The sequence below is a fragment of the Carassius gibelio genome, chromosome A6 (genome assembly GCF_023724105.1).
Source record: "Carassius gibelio isolate Cgi1373 ecotype wild population from Czech Republic chromosome A6, carGib1.2-hapl.c, whole genome shotgun sequence".
NCBI classification, from domain to species: Eukaryota; Metazoa; Chordata; class Actinopteri; order Cypriniformes; family Cyprinidae; genus Carassius; species Carassius gibelio.
In genome coordinates, this window is record NC_068376.1 from 25,848,711 (window position 1) to 25,872,930 (window position 24,220).

General features: G+C 34.5%; 1 protein-coding gene and 1 long non-coding RNA gene across 2 annotated transcripts in view; one reads left to right on the forward strand and one right to left on the reverse strand.

Moving 5' to 3' along the window:
• Positions 1–24,220, reverse strand: part of LOC128015864 (receptor-type tyrosine-protein phosphatase gamma) — an 83,823-nt gene that overhangs the window by 57,026 nt on the left and 2,577 nt on the right. Inside the window, exon 2 of the mRNA XM_052600080.1 lies at positions 5,384–5,470. Coding sequence (XP_052456040.1) covers positions 5,384–5,470 — 87 coding nt within the window. The remainder of the gene's footprint in view (positions 1–5,383; positions 5,471–24,220) is intronic.
• LOC128015873 (uncharacterized) lies at positions 15,376–18,368 on the forward strand. The gene is made up of 4 exons (XR_008184022.1): positions 15,376–16,212; positions 16,676–16,828; positions 17,474–17,587; positions 17,972–18,368. It is a non-coding gene; the product is annotated as an uncharacterized LOC128015873 (long non-coding RNA).

Consider the following 24,220-nt stretch of genomic DNA (forward strand, 5'->3'; position numbering starts at 1 on the left):
ATTTAAAAAGTTCTAAGCAGTAGTTTATATTGAGTTACAGTATAGTGATAATGTGTGCTAAGTTTAAAGGGATAGTTCATCCAAAAATGAAATTTTGATGTTTATCTGCTTACCCCCAGGGCATCCAAGATGTGGTAACTTTGTTTCTTCAGTAGAACATAAACAAATATTTAAAACTCAAACCGTTGCAGTCTGTCCGTCATATAATGTAAGTAAATGGGAATCACAGCTTTGAGTCATAAAAACATACACAAACAACAACAAATTAAACCTTGTGGTTCTTAACGATACATTGATATGTAAAGACACAAATGATCGGTCTGTGCAAGAAACTGAACCGTATTTATATTGTTTTTTATCTCAGATTTTCACCGCAATGTCAGAGCTGTCCTTGAGCACGTTCTCAACAGCTGGCGGCTGATGCGTCTTCTTCTTCTTCTTGCTTTATAGTGGATCGCAGACTTATAAGTGCATTACCGCCACCTATCTCACAAATGGACCATTGACACTCCTAATTGAAATGCTCCAGCTGTTATTCAGGACAGTCTGGACACTGCGGTGAAAATCTGAGGAAAAAACAATATAAATAATGTTCAGTTTCTTGCATAGACCAATCATTTCGTGTCTTTACACATAATTTGGTTTATGTATGTTTTTTTGACTCTTAAAGCCATGATTCCCATCAGCTTACATTATATAACTGACAGACTGCAAGGGTTTGAGTTAAAAATCTTTGTTTGTGTTCTACTGAAGAAACAAAATCACCTACATCTTGGATGCCCTGGGGGTAAGCAGATAAACATTAAATTTTCATTTTTGGGAGAACTGCATTGTAAGTCTGCACTGTAAAAAAAATATATTTTTCCTAGGTAATACAAAGATTAATGGAGTGTGTTTGATGAATCAATTCTAATTCAGTTTTCTACTACAAAATGTCATGTTTAATTCAATGTGTTACTTAGTTTCCTTTCCTCTACACCAAATTGTTTTCAGCGTATATCTTAAAACAGAAAACTAAGATAATGATGATGATGTAAAAAGTATAAAACCATTAAAAATGGGGGGGGGGGGGGGGTAAGATCTTTTAAGCCTGCATTTATTTGATTAAAAATACAGTAAAATAGTAACATTCTGAAAAATTATTACAATTCAATAATATTTTTTACATATTTTTATAAAAAAATTATGTTTTCTATATCAACACGTTTTAAGTTGTCATTTATTCCTTTGACGTTAAAGCTAAATTTTCAGTCTCACATGATTCTTCAGAAATCATATGATATTATATGATTGGGTGCTTACAAAACATTTATTATTATACACGTTGAAAAAATTATTAATATTGTGGAAGATATATATTTTAATGATTCTTTGATGAATAGAGATGTCACAAAACACCATTTATAATTTTATTTTAACATTCTAAAAGTCACTTTTGGTCAATTTAATGCCTCCTTGCCAAATAAAAGTATTCATTTAAAAAAAAAAAAAGAACTGTCCCTTGAACTTGAACAGTAGTGAGCATCACTTTACAACCTTAATAAGTAAACTTTACAGGTCCAGGTACATCCTATACAATGTCTCATTATGCTTTATACGGTATAAATTACTGTATACTGTATAAAGAATCTCTTCCTGGAATTAATAGGCTAACTAGAGGCTTTTCTACTGTGAAGGATTGTGCAATATTCTACCCAAGATTGTTGGAAGTTATTCTAAGCTAAGGCCAAGGTTGGACCTGCACCTTATTAGGTTCTTGATATCATTATATTGTGTGTGTGTGTGTGTCAACTTTATTGACACTCTCCAATAAAGTTGGCAGGATCCTTTATAGGTCATTGGCATGTACATAAACAATGCTGCTTTGTACATTACACGCCTAAATTGGGAAAATTACCAGCAAAAGCCTACTTCTCTTCTTTCCGAATGAATAATGTCAAGCTAGAAAATGGGAGCTACTGAATAAAATGTTGGTTAAACATCCTTTTTCCAAGCAGAAAGCAACCCATAGTGTTAGCTAATCATTACAAGTGTCTTCTGCACATTTGTAACACTTCTTTTTCTAGCTTATTGTATTATCTTACTGCATATAAATGAAAAGGTGTAAATCCTGAAATAGAGTTTAGATGGGCTTTTTGGCCAATCTGTAATTGTTCCAGTACCTGTCAAGCTTTGATTTGCTTTTGCTCCGAAAATGGGTTTAAAGGAGGGAAAAGGTAAAGAGGTAAAGCCAGCAGAATGCTTCTGGCATAGAAATTATTGTGAGAGCATGAAAGGTTTGAGTGCATTCTGGCTCTGTTCAAAAGAAGCACAAACATGCAGACTTAAAAAAAAAAAAAAAAAAAAAAAAAAAAACTTGCAATGCTTCAAATGTCACCAAATATTAAAAGAACACTAAAGAAAAGCTACTGAACTGCTTTCAAAACATGGCCTGTCAGCAGTGCTAGCTGATATTAGTGGGACTGTCCTAAAAATGACACGAAGGTTAACAGTTTCAAATTGAGGAACTGTTTAACACACAGAAAATCTGAAAAAAGGCAGAGCCTTTGGTCTAGAAGTCTGAAAGTCTTTACAAAAGGAATACATTTTGTTACTAATTATATTATTAGCATAAATATGAAACAGAATGGAAATCTAACTTTAAAATGTAGAGGGAAATTTCTCAGTCTCTTTTTGCTTTAATGTTTGAAAACAAAAAAGGTTTTTTCTTAATTTTAAGCCATTACCTTAAAATTTATTTTTAGATTAATTTCCTGTATTATGTTGGTCTCTTACTATCTTAGATATTTGAATCCCATTGTATAATGGAGTTCAATGAATGAATCAAATATTATATTTTAGCAGTAAAACAAATCATAAGATGCATTTTTTGGTCAACCAGTTACAAAAAAAGAACTCGGGTGATACCATGGCAAGCAATTTTGGATGGAAGTACCATGGTTCTTTGGTACTGCTTGACACCATGTTCATCTGCCATGGTATTTACACAATACACCAAAGTATTTCAAAGAATATAATAGTAATACCACGGTACATTTCCACAATAATGTTATTGACATAGCACCATGTCCAAAAACCCTGACTGTACCATTTCTACTAGGGCTGGGCGATATGGCCAAAAAAATGATCAAGATAAAATGTTTCATGTCAGTCGATATTGATAATTATCACTATAAATTAGGTTGCAGACTGAAATACTAATATTATTACTTTTGGTTGTCTCTTACAAATGCACATTTGACAGAAACTTGAGTTGACAGTATACTGAGTTAGCAGCATGCAGATGTAAATTTATCTTCATTAATAAAAACAGTAACATCTGTAATTGTAACAACCTTATTTTTATATGGTTATATGTAATTATTCTGAATGTTTGAGTGTTTTATTAAAATGAACTATTGGTCTTCCATAGTACCATACATTTAGATCAGGATAACAACACACAATACCATGGCAAAAAAATATAACCATATGGTTTCAAGGTATTTGTATGAAACCAATTTATTACAAATGCTCCAACGCTAGAGCTTATTCGCAAAAAATATAGTAATTTTTTCCATTACTTCTTTACTACATTTAATACATGTCTACATTAATAAAATAAATCACATTCACCCACATTTCTGCCACAACACCATGGAGTAAATCCATGGTAGATGATGGCAATTTGTAGACTGAAAAGCCTTCTGACTTTCTCGTTGCTTACAGTGTTTCTCCTGTTTGTCAGCATGGTTTCATCCGGCTTTAAATAAGTTTAAATCACAGAGTCATTTGTGTTCTTCGCTGAATTCAAGAGCTAAACTCTGGATCTCAAGCACTGTTTAGTGGTCACATGAGCGAGACTTAGCCACAAGGAAACGCATAGATGCTCTAGTAAGCTGACATTATCAGGGGGTTTAACTTGACAATGAACACACAGCACAGTACTCTGACACGGACAAGCTGCAAAACAATGAAACCGAATCAAAAACAGACAAAAATGACGGTTAAAGTGTCTGGTGAGAAGATAAAGCCGTTGTAAGAGGGAAAAAAATGTGCGAAAGTAAAGCAAAAATGCACAAACAAGCGCAGCAGGCAGCTATTGCTTGTGAATTGAATCATAAATGCTTCATGCTGACTAGCCTCATTAATGCTTTCAGAGGAACTGCTGAGGAACCACAGCTATACCTGAGAAACAACAACATCTGTTCAAAACACTCTATAGGACGAAATCAGGACGAAGTCTTTCATTTTGGACGGACGGACGGACAGACGGATGGACAGAAAGACAGATAGATAGATAGATAGATACACTAAAATAAAAGGGTGTCAATTCCTCATTTCTGAATTTTGCACAACTCTGTTTTCTTGGCAAATCTGAGCACAGATTGTAGCACTAGAGTTGCATGTGAGACTACTACTGTGTTTTTATTCTCACGAGGATCTCCATTCCCATTCCAGTCAAACACAAACCAGCTATTGAGACATTAAAGAGATCATTTGGGGTTTTCTTTCCTACAGGGGGATATGAAAAACAAACACAAAAAATCTGAATCTCAGAAAACAGTATCTTTTGACATAGATCATTGGATCATGGAAACGACATTTGGAAAATGCTGCATCCTCTATTAGAGCTGGCACACACTGAGGGAGAAAGCCTCGCAGGGCTTATCGCATGACTTCACATGGTAAATACACATATATGGCTGCCAGCAAGTCAAAAGAAAGGAAAAAGCGCCATTTAAAGATCATTCCATGCTAGAGGGCTGCTGGAACCACAGGCATAAATGTTCCTCATCCCTCTGAGCATCGACACAAGTCAGAAGAATGCTGGCAAAGAACAAGCGAGGACTGGTCTGTCAGAGCTGATGAAGCGAATAGTTCAGATGCCCATGGGAACGAGAGGAGAAAAAAAAAAGTTAGAAATAAAAAGACAAAAGAACAGCTGGAAATACGAGGGGTGGGGGGGGTGAAGAAATAGAGTTTGAAATGAAATAAGAGCAGCTGTTGTTCACAATTATTGACTGTATATCCACCAGAGACCATTGATTGATTCATTTTCATAACTCTCAATAAATATGAAATAAGAACTATCCAGCAATTTGCTGAGTTAGATGAGTTATAGATTACGCAAAAAATGCACTAGTCGAGAAAAAGCATGCAGCATTTCCAACTGATTTTGCCCTGTGGCTCTGAAGTGGTCTTTTCCTGCTGCAAAACATGTAAAACTACTAGACCAAACCCACCTGTGGCTTTTCAGAAGGAAATATACTCATTAAATGTCCCAATAGGGTTGATTCTCCACAGACAGACAGGCTTATGCTGAGTAAACAATGTTGCCGTTGCTTACTGACGCTGCGCACAAATTTTCATTGTTTATTGGTCGAAGAAGAGAGTGACTCACCTGAATACGCCCAATAGGGTTCCCCAGACGCCCTCCGCTCTCTTTGAGTGGCTGAGCTCCCACGATGCTCTGTTTCCACATGCGAAGCTGTCAGAGATAAATCAGATGACACTATAATGACTTTCCATTAGCATTCAGTGCAAAACACAATCAATAATGCAATATGGTCCACCTTAGAAAACACTCTATACTGCAGCTCCTAATGCCTGTATTCTTACCTCCATCATTTAACTAGAACTGCAAACATGCCGTGTCTCTTGACAGAGTAATCAAAAGTAATAATAACACTAATAATAACACCCAAAGAGTACTCAGCAGGCCTCCGAATCCTGTGAAAAACCTGGCACTTTGCTCCTCTCATTAGAAACACTCACACAAGCTGAAGTTCCGGTCGCCGTAATTACTAAAGAACAGCATGATTCGTAATTCTGAAAAAGTCGCAGGAGATCGTGACTCGTGCTTAACAAACAGAAAGTTTCTTTTTGATCATCAGGCTGCTTTTAGTCTCACTTGTCAAGTCAGAGCTCATGAATTGATTCGACTAAGAAATTGAACCAACAGAGCAGAAATAATAGTTTTTACCAAAAAAAAAAAAAAAAAAAAAAAAAAAAAAAAAAGTTCCTACATTTAGAATTCACATGCATGAGGGCTTATATATTACAGAACTTTGGAAAAGTACAATTTGTCTTTTACTTTAATGGAGTGAAATAAAATAAGTCACATTTAAAATCCCATTAAACATTTGACAACCAGAAAGTGTTTTGCCTTCATTCTTAACAGTCTACTAAACTACTGTTTAAAAGTTTGGGAGTTAGTAAGATTAATTCATACAAAATTAATATGTTTATTTAGCAAGGACAGATTAAAGTGTCAGTAAAGACATTCACATAATGATAATAAATTATTATTATTAATTTATACAAAATACTGCATTATTTTTATACACACATTATTTAAGCACTCATGCATACATTTTAAATTCATTTTAGGGCCACTGTACAGGATATGACATTTTTAATATTTCAAAGCTCAAAAGTTCAAAGTATAAACTTTTACAGCATGATATTAGATTTGATAACATTTGGTCTATGAATAACAGCTTAGTTCTGGATGAAAGCATCTGTTAAATGAGTTAAATAATAACTCAAATTCAGTAAAAGCATTAATTTTTTTTTTTGGCTTTCTGATTTTCTAAAACCATGGCAGATTTTCATCTTTTGTAGTTATTAAAGTTTCTGTGATTTCACTTGAACAATGTAGAACCGCAATATTATTTTGATCTAATATTTGAGATCACTGCATATAAATTATTTTATAAACAAACTTAAAAAACTTTCCTTGCAGTATTTTTCCAAAACCGTTTATCCATCTGTGCCAACCTGCAATATAGGCCAGCGTTATACAGAGCTCTTTATATGGTTGACTAGTGCACCTTTATTCCATTCTCAGCTACTGAACTCTGTAGCCGCTTCAAACTGATTATTTGGCTCTTTGTGGCTTCTTTCATAAGTCTCCTTCTGGAGGTACAGTCTTTTCTATGCAGCAGCTGGATAGCTGGCTTTGTTATTACTGAACAAAAAGTACCCTCTGGGGCATCTGATCGACATGGAGATATAGGGATTTTTTTTTTTTTCATTTCTGCCTTTGTTTAACTTTAACTTTCACAGAATAATCTTTAGTCTTCATTTCCACCGCTTACAAATTCACACCTGAGCAGTGATTGGTTAACCGTGTTTCTTTCTAAAATGCAGTGGTTATTTTAATGGTGTGCAGGTTGTTACGGCTATTCCTTTTTACCCAAGCAAAATCGCCTGTAACAAAACAACTGAAACCTTATGCAAACAGCATATTAGTCAATAATTTTAATAATAATGTAATAACAGCATATAATTGCAATAATATGTAAAATTTAATTCTATGTACACACATACACGCATACGGTTATTCTGTGTCAACTCAACCAGTCAAAAATGACTTCAGGAAAGATGGCAGCATCGTTATGCTGTTGTTTACACAGAGATGGCTCTATTAGCGAAATCTGTTGACTTTAGCAATCCTGGTTGCATTATATGGCAATGGTGGCAGTTCTAAAATGGGAAAACAAATGTTTGTCACTTTGCACACAGCTGATACTTTTTTCTTTTAAAGAGGAATGTCTGACGAGCAAATAATGTTGCAACTAGAAATCTTGTTTTTCTCTAGCAAAACAATTGCATAGAACATATATGTCAGAGTAACATAAAAACACTTGTTCCAATGTTTGCATGGTTATAACTCAAGAAGTACTAAAGATATCTTAACAGCCTTTTCTGGTTCTTATCAAACATTTCTTCTCAAATCTTTATTTTTAAGGCCCTATATGGTTCATTCTCAGAAATATGGGAATCTCAATGCATTGAGTACTTGTTTTCTATGGTCGAATTCAAAAAGTCATCAGCTATTCCTGTAACGGTGCACAGGTTCCTATAGGTAAAAAATGGATAGAACTATTTGATAAATTATGGAAATGCAAGAAAAATGATAGTTCACTCACTGTAAAAAAAAACTGAAACGTAACACATTTTTACATCTTAAAATGAATAATGTTGGAGTGATGAAGAGAGTTCACTGTACCGGGGACTGCTGGGGATGACAGGATTGAATCAAAAGTATTGAAGTGTACACTTCCTGGTGTGCATCAGAAAGATGCGTGCTGGGGTGTGTACTGTGTAGGATAGGATTTCTCCTCCAGACATATTAATATTTCAAGCAGCAGTACCCTAAAAGTACAGGTTTTCTCAGCTGTGTTTGGTATTACCTGCTATTCTCCCTTTGGCTTTGTAAAGACCCTGCTTATCTTGCTCTGTGTGTTTCAAAGCGTCCTGCTGAGAGATCCCTGTGTCTATTCAAAAAAATTAAAGAAACTCTCAACAACACTTTTGATGCTCTGCTTTAGAGAGCTGTGTTTTTCCTGCATTTTTGAACCATATGGCAGATCAAATGTCAGGGAGAGACTAGTGGTCTAGTGCATTTATATCTAGTACTGGTTCACAGCATAAAAAAATGTGGGGTAAAATCCATGAAATTATGCAATTATTGCCATTTTAAGAAAAGTCTATTTGATTTACTTGTAATTAATTAAACCGTATTATACATAATTAAATCATATTTTATTACTTGAATAAAACAATTTAATTTGAATTTTATTAAATGAAGCAAATTTTACTCCGCCCAAGTAGCCACTCCGCCCAAGTAAGGTTAGCTGTGCTCCTACGCCTAGTGAGAATATAGTTCCCAGTATTTAAACGATTAAAAATGGTCTCTGTCTCATATAGCCTTGTTATTTGTACACGCTGTGACTATACAGATCACAACATGTAAATAGGAAAATGTTTGCATTATTTTAAAACTTATTGGGATTACTATGCTAACAGTATCCATTTACATCCAGTCTTTGTGCTAAGCTAGGCTAGCGGTGGGTGCGTCAAATAGCACTTACAAAACGCACAGAAATGAAAAGGGTGTGTATGGACTTATCTAACTCTGGGGGATACTGTGAATATTAATTAGCTAAAGTCCCAAAAAGTCGGAGTGTTCCTTTAAATAAGAGGTATCTCATGCCCAACAAGTCTGTATGTATTTAATCAAAAATCCGGTAAAAAAACAAGTAATATTATTACAATTTAAAATGAACTAAATTCCTTCAGAAATTATTTTAACATGCTGATTTGGTGCTCAAGAATCATTTCTTATTACTGTTATGTTGAAAACACATTTGCGGTTACATTTTTTTTTTGAAAACTGTGATACATATTTTCTGCATCTTTGTTGAATATAATCTTGTTGAAAATATCTACTGAATGGTAGTCTATGTTCACATTTAAAATGTGTTCACCATTGATTCAACATCCTCCTGAGACATCTTTGCTTTGACACTTTTTTTTTTTCACCTATCACCTAGAAATTTGGCACCAAGGTGAATAAATGATAAAATGTTCATTTTCAAGTGAACTACAGCTTTCACCAACCATTCCCTGACGTACAGTACAACACATCACGTGCACACATGTTGGGAACACTTAAACAGTGCACCTCGTCAGGCAGTCATCAGATCTCAAAACTGAAGCGCAGTTCCTCATTTTATCTTGCTTCAAAGTGTCTTAAAGTGACTCAGTCTCCGGGGGGTGCAGACACCCTGGTGCTGCTCCTCTTGCATAAACAGATTTTCCGATCCTTCGCTGTGCTCTTGCCCTCACTTGCATCATTACTTTGGAGATTAATTAGTGGCTGCACTAAGTCGATTCCCTCCATCGCACCAATTCCATCCACTCTTATTGGTTAGTAAGCAATTAGGACCGCTCTCATTGGTCGGTTAGCAACCTGTCTGGGTCTGTTTATTGTTTAATCCCTGATGGACAGCAACAGACTACGCAGTATATTGTACTAGCATGGCAGACAATTAACATCTGTGAAAGCTATCAGAAACCATTCAAAGGTTATGAATGGGATTCACTAACCTGTAATGATTTTCTCATCGCTCGTTACAAAGGCTAAACATTATGACCTAAAATAAAGGACTCAATATCTCGGTGCTTACGCAAGGCTTGTTTGAAGTCTTCTCCCGTGGGCTTTTAAAACAGTAGCCACCAGCCGGCAGGTGCCACATCAGCAAACCAGTCCTCTGAGGAAATATGTTTGCATGTCTGCCATTTGATGCGGTAAGGAGATCATGAGTATAGTAAATGAAGGATGGCTTGCTTAAGGTGAGGTGTGTGTATGTGTGCCTGTAGCCGGCTTGTTGTTATGAGTCAGGAGGGATACAAGAGACAGGCAATATGTGCACTGGCAGATTGTGATGCCAGGTGCATTTACACAGTTCAGTGCAGCTAAACATGACATTAAAGAGGAACTGCTGCCTCTGAACTCACAAACATCAACATAAGGGCAACCTACACACGGGTAAACATGTACACGCAAGGACGCGCAAGTATTAGCAGATGTTAAGTGTCCTATAACACCAAAATTATAAATCTGTCTGTTACATGTTCAACTATACTGTATAGCTGTTTACTGATGAACTAACATGCTTAACTACTGTATCATTTTTACATTTTATGAAATTAGTTGATGTAATAATAGGGTGTTGCTGTGTACTGTAGCTTCTAAAGTGTTTTCAGATATCATAAAATAGAGATATACTTTATCACAAACAGTGTAATAAACACCTTTAGAAATGTTGGGGTCTGTACAATTTTTTAAGTCTGTTTATAAAAAAATAAAAATAATAATAATAATGTGAAATTAACTGAAAATGCTAATTTGGAGCTCAATAGACATTTCTTTTTATCAATGTTGACTATTGAGCTGCTTACCATTTTAATTCATTTTGAAGGGTGAACAGAATCCTCAAAAGAACAGCATTTATTGGAAATAGAAACCTTTTGTACCATATAAATGTATTTAGTCTTGCTTTTGATCAATTTAATGCATTCTTGCTGAATAAGTGCATTCATTTATTTAAAAAAAAAATGATTTTAACATTAGTGTATATGCTGAAGTTCATTCAAATCTATAAACCCAAGTATGAAAAGACAAACGGGAATAGTGTATTAATAAAACAAAAAATTACTTAACTACTAATAATGTACTGATGAACCTGACATGGCATACAGAATTTATCTGTAAATAAGATCAATTAAAAATATCAAAATCAACTAAAATATTCTAATCATAACTAATTTTACTGTTAGTTTTGATAATTTGTTCCACACACCACACATAAAGGACAATGTAAAGCTACTGTTGCCATGTTCACATAAGCTTCACAGCATCATAATACATAAACAACCCATACTCCCAGTAGAAGTGCTGAAAATAGCCTGTCACACTTTAACATGAGAAGAACTTGGAAGGTTTAAATAAACCGAAATGCCCACTATGGCAATTTTTTGACCAATAAACATAGTTAAAAATGTATGACTGATACACATTGAATTGGTTGATTTTAGATCAGTGTTTTGGCTGTCAGTCAATGATGCACTCGCCATTAGAGAACAGTAAGATGGGAGATCGAACACTTTCGAGGGCTTCACCACTGAATGGCAGTTTAGAACACGATGAGCGATCCAGTCATATATATAGATCAGTGATCCTGATTCAGATAACACTGACTTTTTCACTGGAGAAAGCAATATTACGGACACAAAACTTGTATTTTAGATGAAAGCAATTATTTAAAGATAAATCCTCTTAAAAAACACACTTCACAAAATGTTAACTGATGGACTGGAGTTATGTGGATTATTGTGATTTTTTTTAACAGCTGTGTGGACCCCCGCCATTCACTGGATTCACTCATCTTTTTATGAGCAAGTGATGTAATGCTATTTTTTTCCAGATCTCTTCTGATAAAGAACCAAACTCATCTACATCTTGGATGGCCTGAGGGCAAGTAAATTTTCTGCAAATTACAATTTATTGGTTTACTATTCCTTTAAAACCCATCAATTTGTGACTTTCAGTACAAACAATCATGTGCTTTCATTTGCAATCCATTCTAAAAAAAAAAAAAGAAAAAAAAAAAAGAATGCATTAATGAAAACTCGATAAAGTACTGCACTCTAAACAAGAAATGCAAGCACGGATGAATTGGCAAAGAGTGGGCCGCGTTTCAGGGTCCAGGCATGTCCCAATTCAACACGCAGGTCACAACAGGTGAGTCTATCAACTGCACTACTCAACTTCCTTAACAATACCCCTCTTTGTCGACCTTTACTGAAAGCTCTAAATCCATGGCACAAACATCCTTAAATGGCACAGTGAACATTTAGACTGTGTTCCAAAGCAAGTCCTCAAAGGGCAAACATAGCACGCAAAGACCAAGAAGCAGAAAAGGTCAGGAAAGCATAATGGAGGCAAGGCTCCTCCCTCCTACCTAAAGCACCTGACATCCGCGGAGATAAACCTAGCAATAAACCTCCGTCGGTGGTTTGGTTAGTGCAGACAATGCTTTGATAAACGATTCTGCATGTGAGTGATTTTTCTTTGTGTCCACAAAGAAATATAATATACTTTCCTTACAGAGGCTTTTCAAGGGGAGAATCGGGAGCCAACCGTGAAGCTCTCTTGAGTTATTTTTAACTGGGCCTCTGTTTTCCTCCGACTCGGACTTCATAATCTATTTTTGCGGTTAGTGTTCATATTTGTCTGTTGACCCAGTGGACATTGTCCACAAAAAGATGTCAGGTTAAAGAGCTGACCCAAGATTATGTGTCATTGTGTGGGAAACCAGCTTACAAACTGTGAAATCGCTGTAATGGGAAGATCCTAATTACTAAACCTTTTTCAAACTGTGGATGAAAGCTTTGTATGGCATTAGCAGAGTGTATAAGTTGCATCAGCGACATCTGCAATGTGCAGATTTCTTATAATTGGACTACTCTGTTCCTATCACCAAACACTGTCATCATTAAACAAAAGAACAATAAAGAAAAAAACTAGGTTTTAGAAGAAAAAGTAACAGTAAAGTGGTGCTTGTGCATGCAAAACTTTGCCACGATGCCTGACAACTTTCCCACTATACTGTATGCTAGGCAATGGCAACGATGATCTGAATGGTTTCTATTGTGTTGATAGCAGGACTGGGTTTTGACACAAATTTCATGATTCGATTCAATTATGATTCACAAGCTTGCGATTCAATTCAAGTGAAAAAATCTGAGTGTGCAAAATGCAATACATATTCCAAGTATAATGTAGTAAGAGGTTTCTATGGCACTAATAAAGAAGTACAGGTGTTGCTAAGTAGTTTCTAAGACGTTATGACTGGTTTTCAAAGTTTTTAGTAAAGTATATACAGTAAAGATGCAAAGCCATTGCTATAGTTTTCTGTATGGTTTCTATGGCATTGCTAAGGTGTTATGGGTGGTTGCTAGGGTGTTGTTAGGTAGTTTCTAAGATTTTTTTGACTGTTTTGAGCAAAAATATAGTGAATATGCTAAGCCATGGCTATAGTTTTCTGTATGGACTTTATGGCTTTGCTATGGTGTTATGGGTGGTTTCCAGGGTGTTGCTAGGTAGTTTCAGTTTGGTTCTGGCTGGTTCTCAAAGTTTTGAACAAAAGAAATAAACAGTATGGCAAACTATTGTTAAGGCGTACTGAGTGGTTTCTAGGGAATTGCTAGGATATAACGACTGGTTGCTAGAGTGTTGCTACAGTGTTCAAAAATTAATGGCTTCTTATAGCCATAATTAAAAACGCTGAAGACAAAGTCTTTATGTAAACATGGACCATGTGTAATTTTTTTTTATTGAGATTTATACATACATACACACACACACACACACACACACACGCACACACGCACACACGCACACACGCACACACACGCACACACACACGCACACACACGCACACACACACGCACACACACGCACACACACACGCACACACACGCACACACACGCACACACACATGGTTTATTAGGATCGGACAATATTTTACAGAGGTCTTATCTGATCACTATTTATATAACAGCACAAAAAAAAAACACACACACACACACACACGTGATTTGGGTTGCCAAGTAGTAACACAAAAAGAGAAGAGAGGGAATGGCTTCCAGCATTTAGAAATAGCCTACTGTATCTTAATCACTAACATCTCACATATAAGTACTAAACATTTATCCTCATTCATTCAATCAATGAGGATAAATCAATGTCCAAAAGGAAGAAAAGATCCTATCTATAGTATTAAAGCAAAAAGGCAGGGGACAAGGTGGACCCACACCATGAGTCCGGAGTCAAAGCAAGCCAGCCCACATTGTGTTTGCAAGCCACTAACATCCTGGCTTTATCCTGTATTTATGGAACAAGTGATGATGGTCTATTGTTTCATTGTTTAGTAAGAAGACTGACCTATTTTAAACAGCAATACAGTATGACTTCCTGCATGGAAAAGCCAACGGTTAAACAGAAACCGCAGACCAAGAGATCTCCGTTTTATAGAGTTCTCCATTGGGTTCCACTGGAGTATTACGTGATCATTCATGAATAAAATTAAAATGGCAAAGTAGACTGCATAATGTAAAATTCCATTGAGGCTATTAAGAGCAGAGAATGCCTTAACATCTACCTGGTGTGAGAGATAATTACGGTGTAATTAAGATCCCTATAGACGGAGTCTCTTAGACCAGTAGCCATCACTAAAGCTGCCAAATCTAACACTAAGGACTTACCAGCTACAGTAGCTAAACGCTCTGCTGACTGAGTCTATCAAAAGCTTGGGCAGATCCATTAGCTGGATTAATCATATGTTATAGGTTTGAGGAAAGGGCAAACACATTTTTGCTATTAATTATCAACCAATTGGGAGAGTGAGTAACAACCGTTAGAAGGACAGTCATAATCAAAAAAACAATAAAGGGTCTTAAAATCTACAGATTTTTTTTATCTCGGTTTTTAATCTAAATGAACTGAATATTCGTGAGTTAGAAAGGTTATGTTAAAACATTCATAGAAAAAAAACAGTCACAAATGATTTTTCTTACTAATTTATGCTCTCATCGTAAAATTTTTTTTTATGTCATTCCAAATCTGTATGAAATTCTCTGCTGAACACAAAAGAAGATAATTTATGCAAGACTTTCGAAAATTTCTAGGCTACACTTTTTTCCATAGCATTTTATTTTTCCCATATTATGGAAGTCAATGGGCACTACCATTTTTTTTGGGTATCCCCAAATATCTTCTTTTATGAGTAAAATTTGAGTAAATGTTGACTGAATTTTTTCTCTCTTTGTTAATTGCTCCTTCAGTAAAGTAGACAGCAGAACTCTGATCTCTCTATTGCCGCCTGTGGTTGAAACATAAAATTTGAAGTTGACAAAGCATGCAAAAATTCAGCAAAATACAGCCTCAGTGGTCAAAATAAAAATCATTTTTTTCGAGTAAATCGTAGTAAAACAGGGTAAGGTAAAAACTGATTTCATGTACTTGCTCAATGCATGTACACTGTAAGAAATGATTCTGTGGTCATGTAGATTTGAATGAATGTTTTTGATTAAAATGTATTCAATATAATTGTGTTTTTGATTTTGAGGCAAATATTTAATTAAATTTCAAATAAAAATGGTTGGAATAAAATCTACCCATTGTAGTTAAATAAAATTTAAGCATTATATTTATCTAATCCCAAATGGAGAGAATATTGAGTTAATTCAAATTAATGTAATCGGGCTAATTTTAATTGAAAAGCACTTCCTGTCGAAGTGAGCCTTTTTATTTAAAAAATGCAGCAGGCCTACAAGGCATTTGAAGAGAGTAGGCTACAGACAGTGAATGTTCGTTTTCTTCCACATTGCTCATCTTGCAAAATTTGACTGGTTGACTTAGGTAAGAAAACTTATTTTGTTATCACTGGGCTACTAAGAAAAACGCATGTAGTAGTATATTACAATATAAAATGAGTTATCACAGAAAAAGAGACTCAGCAGCAACACAAAGTTGGCTTCTGTTGGAAGGCTATGTGATGTTGTTGCGCTATAATATTGACACAGCATCATACATTTTGGAAGAATTCTTATGTATCGAAGTCAAACGTTTATTTTGAAGGATGTGGGTTACCTTTTTCTCTATCATGGTTCCTAGGTCTTTTGTGTGTTAATATCATATCCTAAGTATGTTTTGTATGAAATTGCGTAAATAAGTACATCGCGTTTAATTTTAAGGTTCCATAAAGCGCAATATTTGGGGTTTTCGCTGGATGAGGATCTTATATTTCAGACGGCACTTGACGCAGTTCCGTTGGCTTTACTTCTCGTGTGTGGAGCTCGTCTTCCAGAGGCAGGTAACTTAACTTCTCTCTTTGTTTCACTGTTTTGTAAGTTAACTTAGCTAAATCCACGTGAAGTCAGTCTATTAACAGTGTTATGTTTAAGAGCCACAATTTTATTTATTTTCATGCATAAATCTGTTAATTTTAATGTGGTAATCTTACATTGGCACAAACTCTATAATTTTACAGCTAAACCGTACACTAAAAATTGAAAAAAAATATTCATACTTTGATTAATAATTAGTCTAACACGTTTTTTTTCTCCCACAAAGTTTCAATAATGTTATTAAAATCTTTAAAATTACATTAACTCTTCCTCATTTACAATTCCAGAATGATTAAATTGGCAAATATTGTGGAGGAGGACTTCAGTACTCTGACAGTGGCAAAAATTATTGAATGTTAGACAGTTTATATGAAAGAGGTTTAAAAGGCTAAGAACTGATGTGATATCTTTGTCGCCTTTGTGTTTCAGATCAATGCAGAATTTCAAAGAACAACTACTGTACTTCTGGTACCGAAATTTATGTCTGTGTTTGACTGTCACACTCCCAAGCTACTGACGCCATTTTGTGCCAAAGATGGAGCACTTGGAAGAAGACTGGAGATCATAATGGAAATGCTGCAGGTACAGTAGTTTTCTAAATTAGAAGTAGCTTTGTTCCATAAGATTTCCAAATTATATCAATAAAGACATCAAACTGAATGATAGACAATTGTCCTCCAGAGATGCTGTACTATTTTAGAAAAGGAAAAACTAATAATAGCTCATGCCTTTAAGATGCTGTTTTTTGCCTTATCATGACAACAGCCTCTGCCCTTAGACCCTCACACTGACCGAGGAAAAACTCCCAAGAAAACCCTTTTTTACAGGGTTAACCCTTTTTAATACCTTCAATTGCTCACTGTGAATCCTTCGGATAATTCCCTGTTGTATTTTGTACATGGGGTAATTCAGAAATGACACAGACTTTGTACTATAGAGCTGACCGGGTTAAATCCATTTAATATCAGATTCGAACATTCTCCTTCAGGTGATGTCTTTGTAATTTCAGGCTTGCAGTGCATGTGTGGTAGGGGCTAATGGATTATCATGAAATCATAAACAGTAATTTCTACTTTAAAGCATTATGAAGCTCTGCCTTATGGTCTGACGAAGCTTTATACATTAAGTAAAGCAGACATGTAAAGTATGATCAGAATTGATAGGTGTCATGTGTTTACTTTTATAAATTACAGAAACATCCAGTTTTTTGTTTTTTTTTGTTTTTAGTGATTGACTTCCTCCCCAGCACTCTTCGATTGAGAGGACCAGAGAGATTGTTCCTCGGTATCTTACAAAAAATACCTTGGAGAACAAGGGGGACATCTTATCAAAGAATTCAACGTAGGTGAACTTAATATAAATTTAACTTAATTCCTCAATTTGTTGATTAATCTAGAAATGTGACCTTTACATGTAAATTAAATTAATGATTTTTTTTTTCAGAATTTCTTTGATTTGAATTTTTTTTGGTAATGCATCGTGTAGGTCTTAAGGTCTAAAATTTGACTTATTGTAACCTACATGAACACTGTACAAAAACATCAAAATAGAGAAGAAAACACAACAAATAACAATTTGACACCAAGGCCTGCAAGAAAATAATATCTACTAAAATAGATTCATAAGCTATGAAAACAATAATGAATGTATTTTCTAGTAATTTGATATGCTTGCAAAATATTTCTGACAGTTTTATACTAAGACAATGACAATTTCATGTTGCAGGACAGGAACTTGGAGGAACTTGAACAGCTCATAATGGCCATTAATGTGACCCCAAAGTGTGGAGCTTCTACAAGCAACTGCCCAAAGTACATTGGGATCCTCATTAAGGGCGTGGAAGTCATCACAGGACTTGGAGATATTGCAAGGGCTTGCATTGTCCTCTTTGGCTTGAATCGCGCTGAATCTTGATTATCCCAGACTACTGAAGTACACCTTTGAGGTGTTCCAATTTTTTTTCTTGGAACTGGATGATTCAAAGCTTTCTAACAAAGTCCAGTCCCTCAAGAACAAACTTCAGGCTTGAAATGGGACTGTATTGCAGTGCAGACTTTTGTGCTACACAATGTTCATCTTCTACAGAGCTTGGGAATTGCACATTTGAAAGTGCTATGTTTGTAAGTTGACACTGTTTTGTCCAAAAAATGTCGTACATTTCAATTGTTGTAAATTCAAAGTACAAATGTATTTTACTCAGTACAATTTGCACTTTTATTATTTATGTTTTGGCACATGCCATTATGGAGTATTTTTCTTTAAGATCTTTACTGCTCCTTTTTTTTAAGTTGAAGTCAGCATTTTGTCCTTTTCAAAGTTCTGAAAAAGTTTGAAATGCTTGAGCAAACTTCTGGCTTGAAAAAAGAGACAGTAGTAGTTGCAGTGTACATGATTTGCTACACAATGTTTAGCTTCTACAGAGCTTGGGAATTACACATCTGAAAGTGTTATGTTTGTAAGTTAGCACTGATTTGGACTCTTATCCCACGAATGTCAGTGATATTTCTAGTTCAAAGTACGAAATGTTTATTGCTCTATACAAATTACACTTTTCTGCTTTTTTTTGGTACATGCACCTCTGGAGGATTTTCCTTTAAGATCATTATTGACCCAATTTAGTGGGATGTGAGATGAGAAAGCATGGAAACAGGTTTATAGACACATCACATCATTCTGTATGTAATTTATTTTTGTTTTTACAAAATAGTTTAAAGTCAGCATTCTGTCCTTTTCAAACTTCTGGCTTGAAAAAAGAGACAGTAGTAGTTGCAGTGTACATGATTTGCTACACAATGTTTAGCTTCTACAGAGCTTGGGAATTACACATCTGAAAGTGTTATGTTTGTAAGTTAGCACTGATTTGGACTCTTATCCCACGAATGTCAGTGATATTTCTAGTTCAAAGTACGAAATGTTTATTGCTCTATACAAATTACACTTTTCTGCTTTTTTTTGGTACATGCACCTCTGGAGGATTTTCCTTTAAGATCATTATTGACCCAATTTAGTGGGATGTGAGATGAGAAAGCATGGAAACAGGTTTATAGACACATCACATCATTCTGTATGTAATTTATTTTTGTTTTTACAAAATAGTTTAAAGTCAGCATTCTGTCCTTTTCAAACTTCTGGCTTGAAATGAGACTGTGGTTGCAGTGTACAATGATTTGCTACAATGTGTCTAAAGCACAAAAGTGAATTGTTAATAAAATTCTTATTTGAGTATTTAACTTCTGTACTTTCTGGGCCATATTATTCATAAGAAAGAAATATTTCGATTTAATTAATTGCATTGATTAAATTCAAATCAATGTGCAGATTGATGTAGATGATGATTACTCAATTATGATATGTAAAATCGAATTAATATTTATTAGTACTATTTACACATTAGGGAGTTTATCTTTTTCAAAACAACTCAATATTTTTATTTGGGTTATACTTAATTCTGTGCTGTTTTCTATTCAAATCTACTCATATTAAATGAATAACTATTAAGGGTCTCATTTAATTAATATTTACTCAATACTAAACCTTGTGAAATTTAATTAATAATATTGCTTGTAATCTGTTGCCTCATTTTTATTGAGTAGATATGGTGTATTTTTTCTTACAGTGTACTTGCTCAAATTTAAACAGAATCACTAAGACAAAGGAAAAAAATTAAATCACCAAAAATTATTTTCAAACATTGCTTGGAGAAAACACTGATTAAGTATTTAGTTTATTCAGCTAGTTTTAAAATGATTCATTGTGATTTGTTGTTTTCACACACACACACATTTTTTTTTTTATCAAATTTAAAGGCTATCCAACACGCAGCTTTTAGATGCCTGATTTAAAAAATCCCTAAATATAAAAAATATATATATAAAACAAAGGATGGCCTGCAAAACAATTTTGGATCAGTAGTTTTAAGATGAAGTGTGTGTGTGTGTGTGTGTGTGTCTAGTCGAGGGGTGCGATAACTCTCCCGTATATATATATATATATATATATATATATATATATATATATATATATATATATATATATATATATATATATATATATATATATATACACTGTATATGTGTGTTTGTGTGTTTGTGGTCATGTACATCCACCATAGCACTATCTGTAATCCATTTGAAAGAAGAAAATTACTACTTCTCTGAGCATTTTGAATGGGCTTGCAACAAGTCGAGGGGTGTGATAACTCTCCCGTACTTCTATATCTCCAAAGTATTAAGGTCAGGAAAGATAGAGGAAGTGAGAGGGAAAAAGAAGCAAAAAGCGTGTCTGTATAAGCGAGAGCAAGAAAAAGATTCACTCTGAGGCCTCTGAAGCTGCCAGGCTATTAAGGGCACAAATCAATCATTTTATTAAGATAATACAACCTCTCTCTTAAAATAACGTATAATTAGCAAAATCATTTGTGAGAGGCTACATGAACTGACACCTAATTACTGCCATCAGATTGTTCTCTCGATATTTCAGGGCTTATAAAACATAGCTATTAACTCATAGCTGCGAGTTTTATCGTTTTAATATATCTGCACAGAACTGAATATACATGTAATTAGATTCTATACAAGTATCATGCGCATAAAAGATACATCGGAGACCGCCTTCCAGCTAAGAAGCTCCCCCATGTGCTACAGATTCATCAAAGGCGCCAGTGAACCAACAGAACCAAACAGACTTTCATTCCAAACATCTTAAGCCTTTTTAACGTGGTTCACAGTGTCATTGGTGTGGGTGATTGGACAGTCCGAATCGATATAAGGATGCGGCAGGTCAAGGCCCTTCATCAACCACACCAGAGATCCAAAGCGCAGCATGTGGCAATTGGAAACATATGATAAAAGACTCATAGAGAGCTTGTGGCTAAAGAATCTCTGACCCGATCTCTGGCCTCCAGTTGTGTTCTGCCTGCACCTCAATAAAAATGTAAATATCTCATCTGCTCTGGGCAACTACTGTACATACTCAGCTGCTAAAGAAGTCAAGAAAACTTCGTCTCAAATAGGGAGCAGGTTTCACAATTGATCATTTCTTCACCATTTGAAGCACTAATTAAAGTACAATTTGCAATATTGCTGTGGAATACAGAATACAGAAGATAATTCAAGAGAAAAAGCAGGACCGCAATACTGCAGTCATTAAAAAGACATGTCTACACTATTTTATGCACTGGAAGACTCTGGTTTTTAGAAAACGGGAGTGCAGAATTGCCGCCATGGTACTAGGGTGCTTTTTTAAGTGTTAGCTTTGCCATTGCTAAGATGTGCTAAGTGGCCACGTCTTAGTAGAAGTAAAAAGAGTTACCTTGCCAGACTGTATGAGATTCCAGGAACTAGTGTCTCTTTTCAATGCAAATCGAAGGGCTTTTATGATCCAGTAGGTAAAAATCAACTAATAGCTTGTAGAAATAGCAAATGTGATCACACATAATTAGCACTTCAACTACCTACACATTGGAGTTTCTTAGAACGAGTTCTGCATTGAACTTTAATATTTTAAAACCTAAGTATATCAATAGGAGAATATTGCTATATTTTTGTATTATATATATATATATATATATATATATATATATATATATATATATATATATATATATATATATATATATATAAACACACACACACACACACAAATAAGTATGGATTCACAATAAAATAAAAAGTTTTTTTTTAAATGTTCATACTCACCAAAGCAGTAATATTGTAAAATGTTATTATTATTATTATTATTATTATTATTATTATTATTATTATTATTATTATTATTGTATTGCATTTTATAAATTTTTAAATGTAATTTATTCATGTGATTGTGGGCTGAATTTTCAGTGTCACATGATCCTTCAAAAATCATTCTAATCATACTACTGATTAGATGCTCAAGAAACACCATTACAAATGTGAATTTTTATATATATATATATATATATATATATATATATATATATATATGTATATATGTATATAATTTTTTTTTTTTTTTTTGCTGCTTAATATTATTATTATCTTTGTAAACTTTATTTTATTTAGCAGCCATAACATGAAAGTAATTATCTACAAAAAAAGTATATTGTCCATGCCTACAAGTAAGTTGAATATATCCTTTTAGAACATTTTAGAATTGTCTGGATTTTAATGCCAGATGTGATGGTCATGACCAAATAAAAATAAATGACAAAAATGACTATGCAACATAAGGTCTGAGGAGAGACGTCCCTCCTGAATCTTTTCCCTGCTGAAAAAATACTGCTGATGAAGCAGAAACAAGCACAAACACACACATCTCAGAATCCTAGAATAAGACACAACAGAATGCAGAATCCCATACCATTTCTTAAAGCATCTCGTCAAATCATCACGTCTTTACACTTGAAATACAAACAGTGGGGCAAAATACCGGACTTTTATTCACATAACAAGCCATATCTGAGTCTAAAATGTGTTACAACAGGAGTGATCTTCCAAGGAACTAAAACTTTAAACCACTGTTAAAGTGTTAAAGCACTTGCCCACAGTCAAACCCCAATCTTGTTTAAAAAGACTGTAAAATGCACCCTAAAGTGAGCCAGTGACATATGTAAAAGTCACACCCATCTGTGGATATGAAATATGGATCTGGATCACTGCTTTCCATTATTTTTCAAGCTTCATGCGTATTGATTTTTTACTCTCTGCTTTCAATTAAATGCTTAACAGGCTCTTTGTATGCAGGTCAGGATTTTGGTGATGGGTGGATAAGAATGGCAGAGGAGTAGAGGGCTTCTTTTCTGATTTTATTGTGCCGACTGCCTTTCAATCACACAGGAAAGGACTCCTCATTAGAGGAGAGCAAGAGTGCGGCAACAGAGGGCAAGGTAGAGCATTAAAAATCCAGTGTCTTTTGACAAGAGGCCCTTGATGGATACTGGTGTCAAGCAGAAGCTTCCTGTGGTGTCGGCCAGAGGAGATGATAGATGCTCCCCGCAGGGCTTGGAGATCTTTGACCTTCTTTTGCAAGCACGAAAGAACACAAATGAAAAGTTTAAACTATGGATTTGATATAAGTTTAAAGACATCTACAAATGCTCAGGAGCAGGTTGTAGCTCGAGAGTGCATATTCAATTTTACACAAAACCTGCTCGGATGTGAACTTGTTATTGACTTTGGTAATGTCCAGTAATACTGTGATCCTGTGAAATATTATTACAATTTAAAATAATTGTTTTCTTTTTGAATATATAGTTTATGATGCAATTTATTCCTGTGCAGCAAAACTGAATTTCCGGCGTCATTATATATCAGCCTTCAATATCACATGATCCTACAAAAATAATTTTAATATGCTGAGTTGATGCTGATTATTATTGGATATCTATTATTTATAGTGGTTATTATTGTTATCAATGGTGGAAAAAGATTTTTGTGAAATTTCAGGAATTTTGGATAATTTTTGAAAGTTTAAAAGAAATGCATTTTTTTGAAATATAAACCTTTCTCAAAATTATAAATTTCCTGACAGTGATTTTTGATCAATTGAATTCATCCTTGCCTATTATTTAAAATGTGTTATTTTACTTATCCCAATCTTTTTAATGGTAGAATGTCACAAAAATAGCAGCAAAAAACATTTAAAAGTTTTAATAACATAACCATTTTATTATTATAATGAGCAGAAATATTTTTTATGGATAACTGAAGAGAGGAGTAATAACTGCTGAAAATTCAGCTTTGCCATCAAAGGAAAAATTAAATGTTAAAATATATTAAAATAAAAAACTGTTATTTTCAATTGTAATAAGATTTCACAATATTACTTAGTGAGCATAAAAAAATCATATTTATTCAAATTTTTTACTAGTGGTGTGTGTTTTAAGCTGCTATATATATTTAGTCTCCAAAATGTAAGCAAAATCAGAGCAACACAAACAATATATAATTCAAATGGAACTCCGAAACAAAAAGAATTACATAATCGGATGTCCCAACC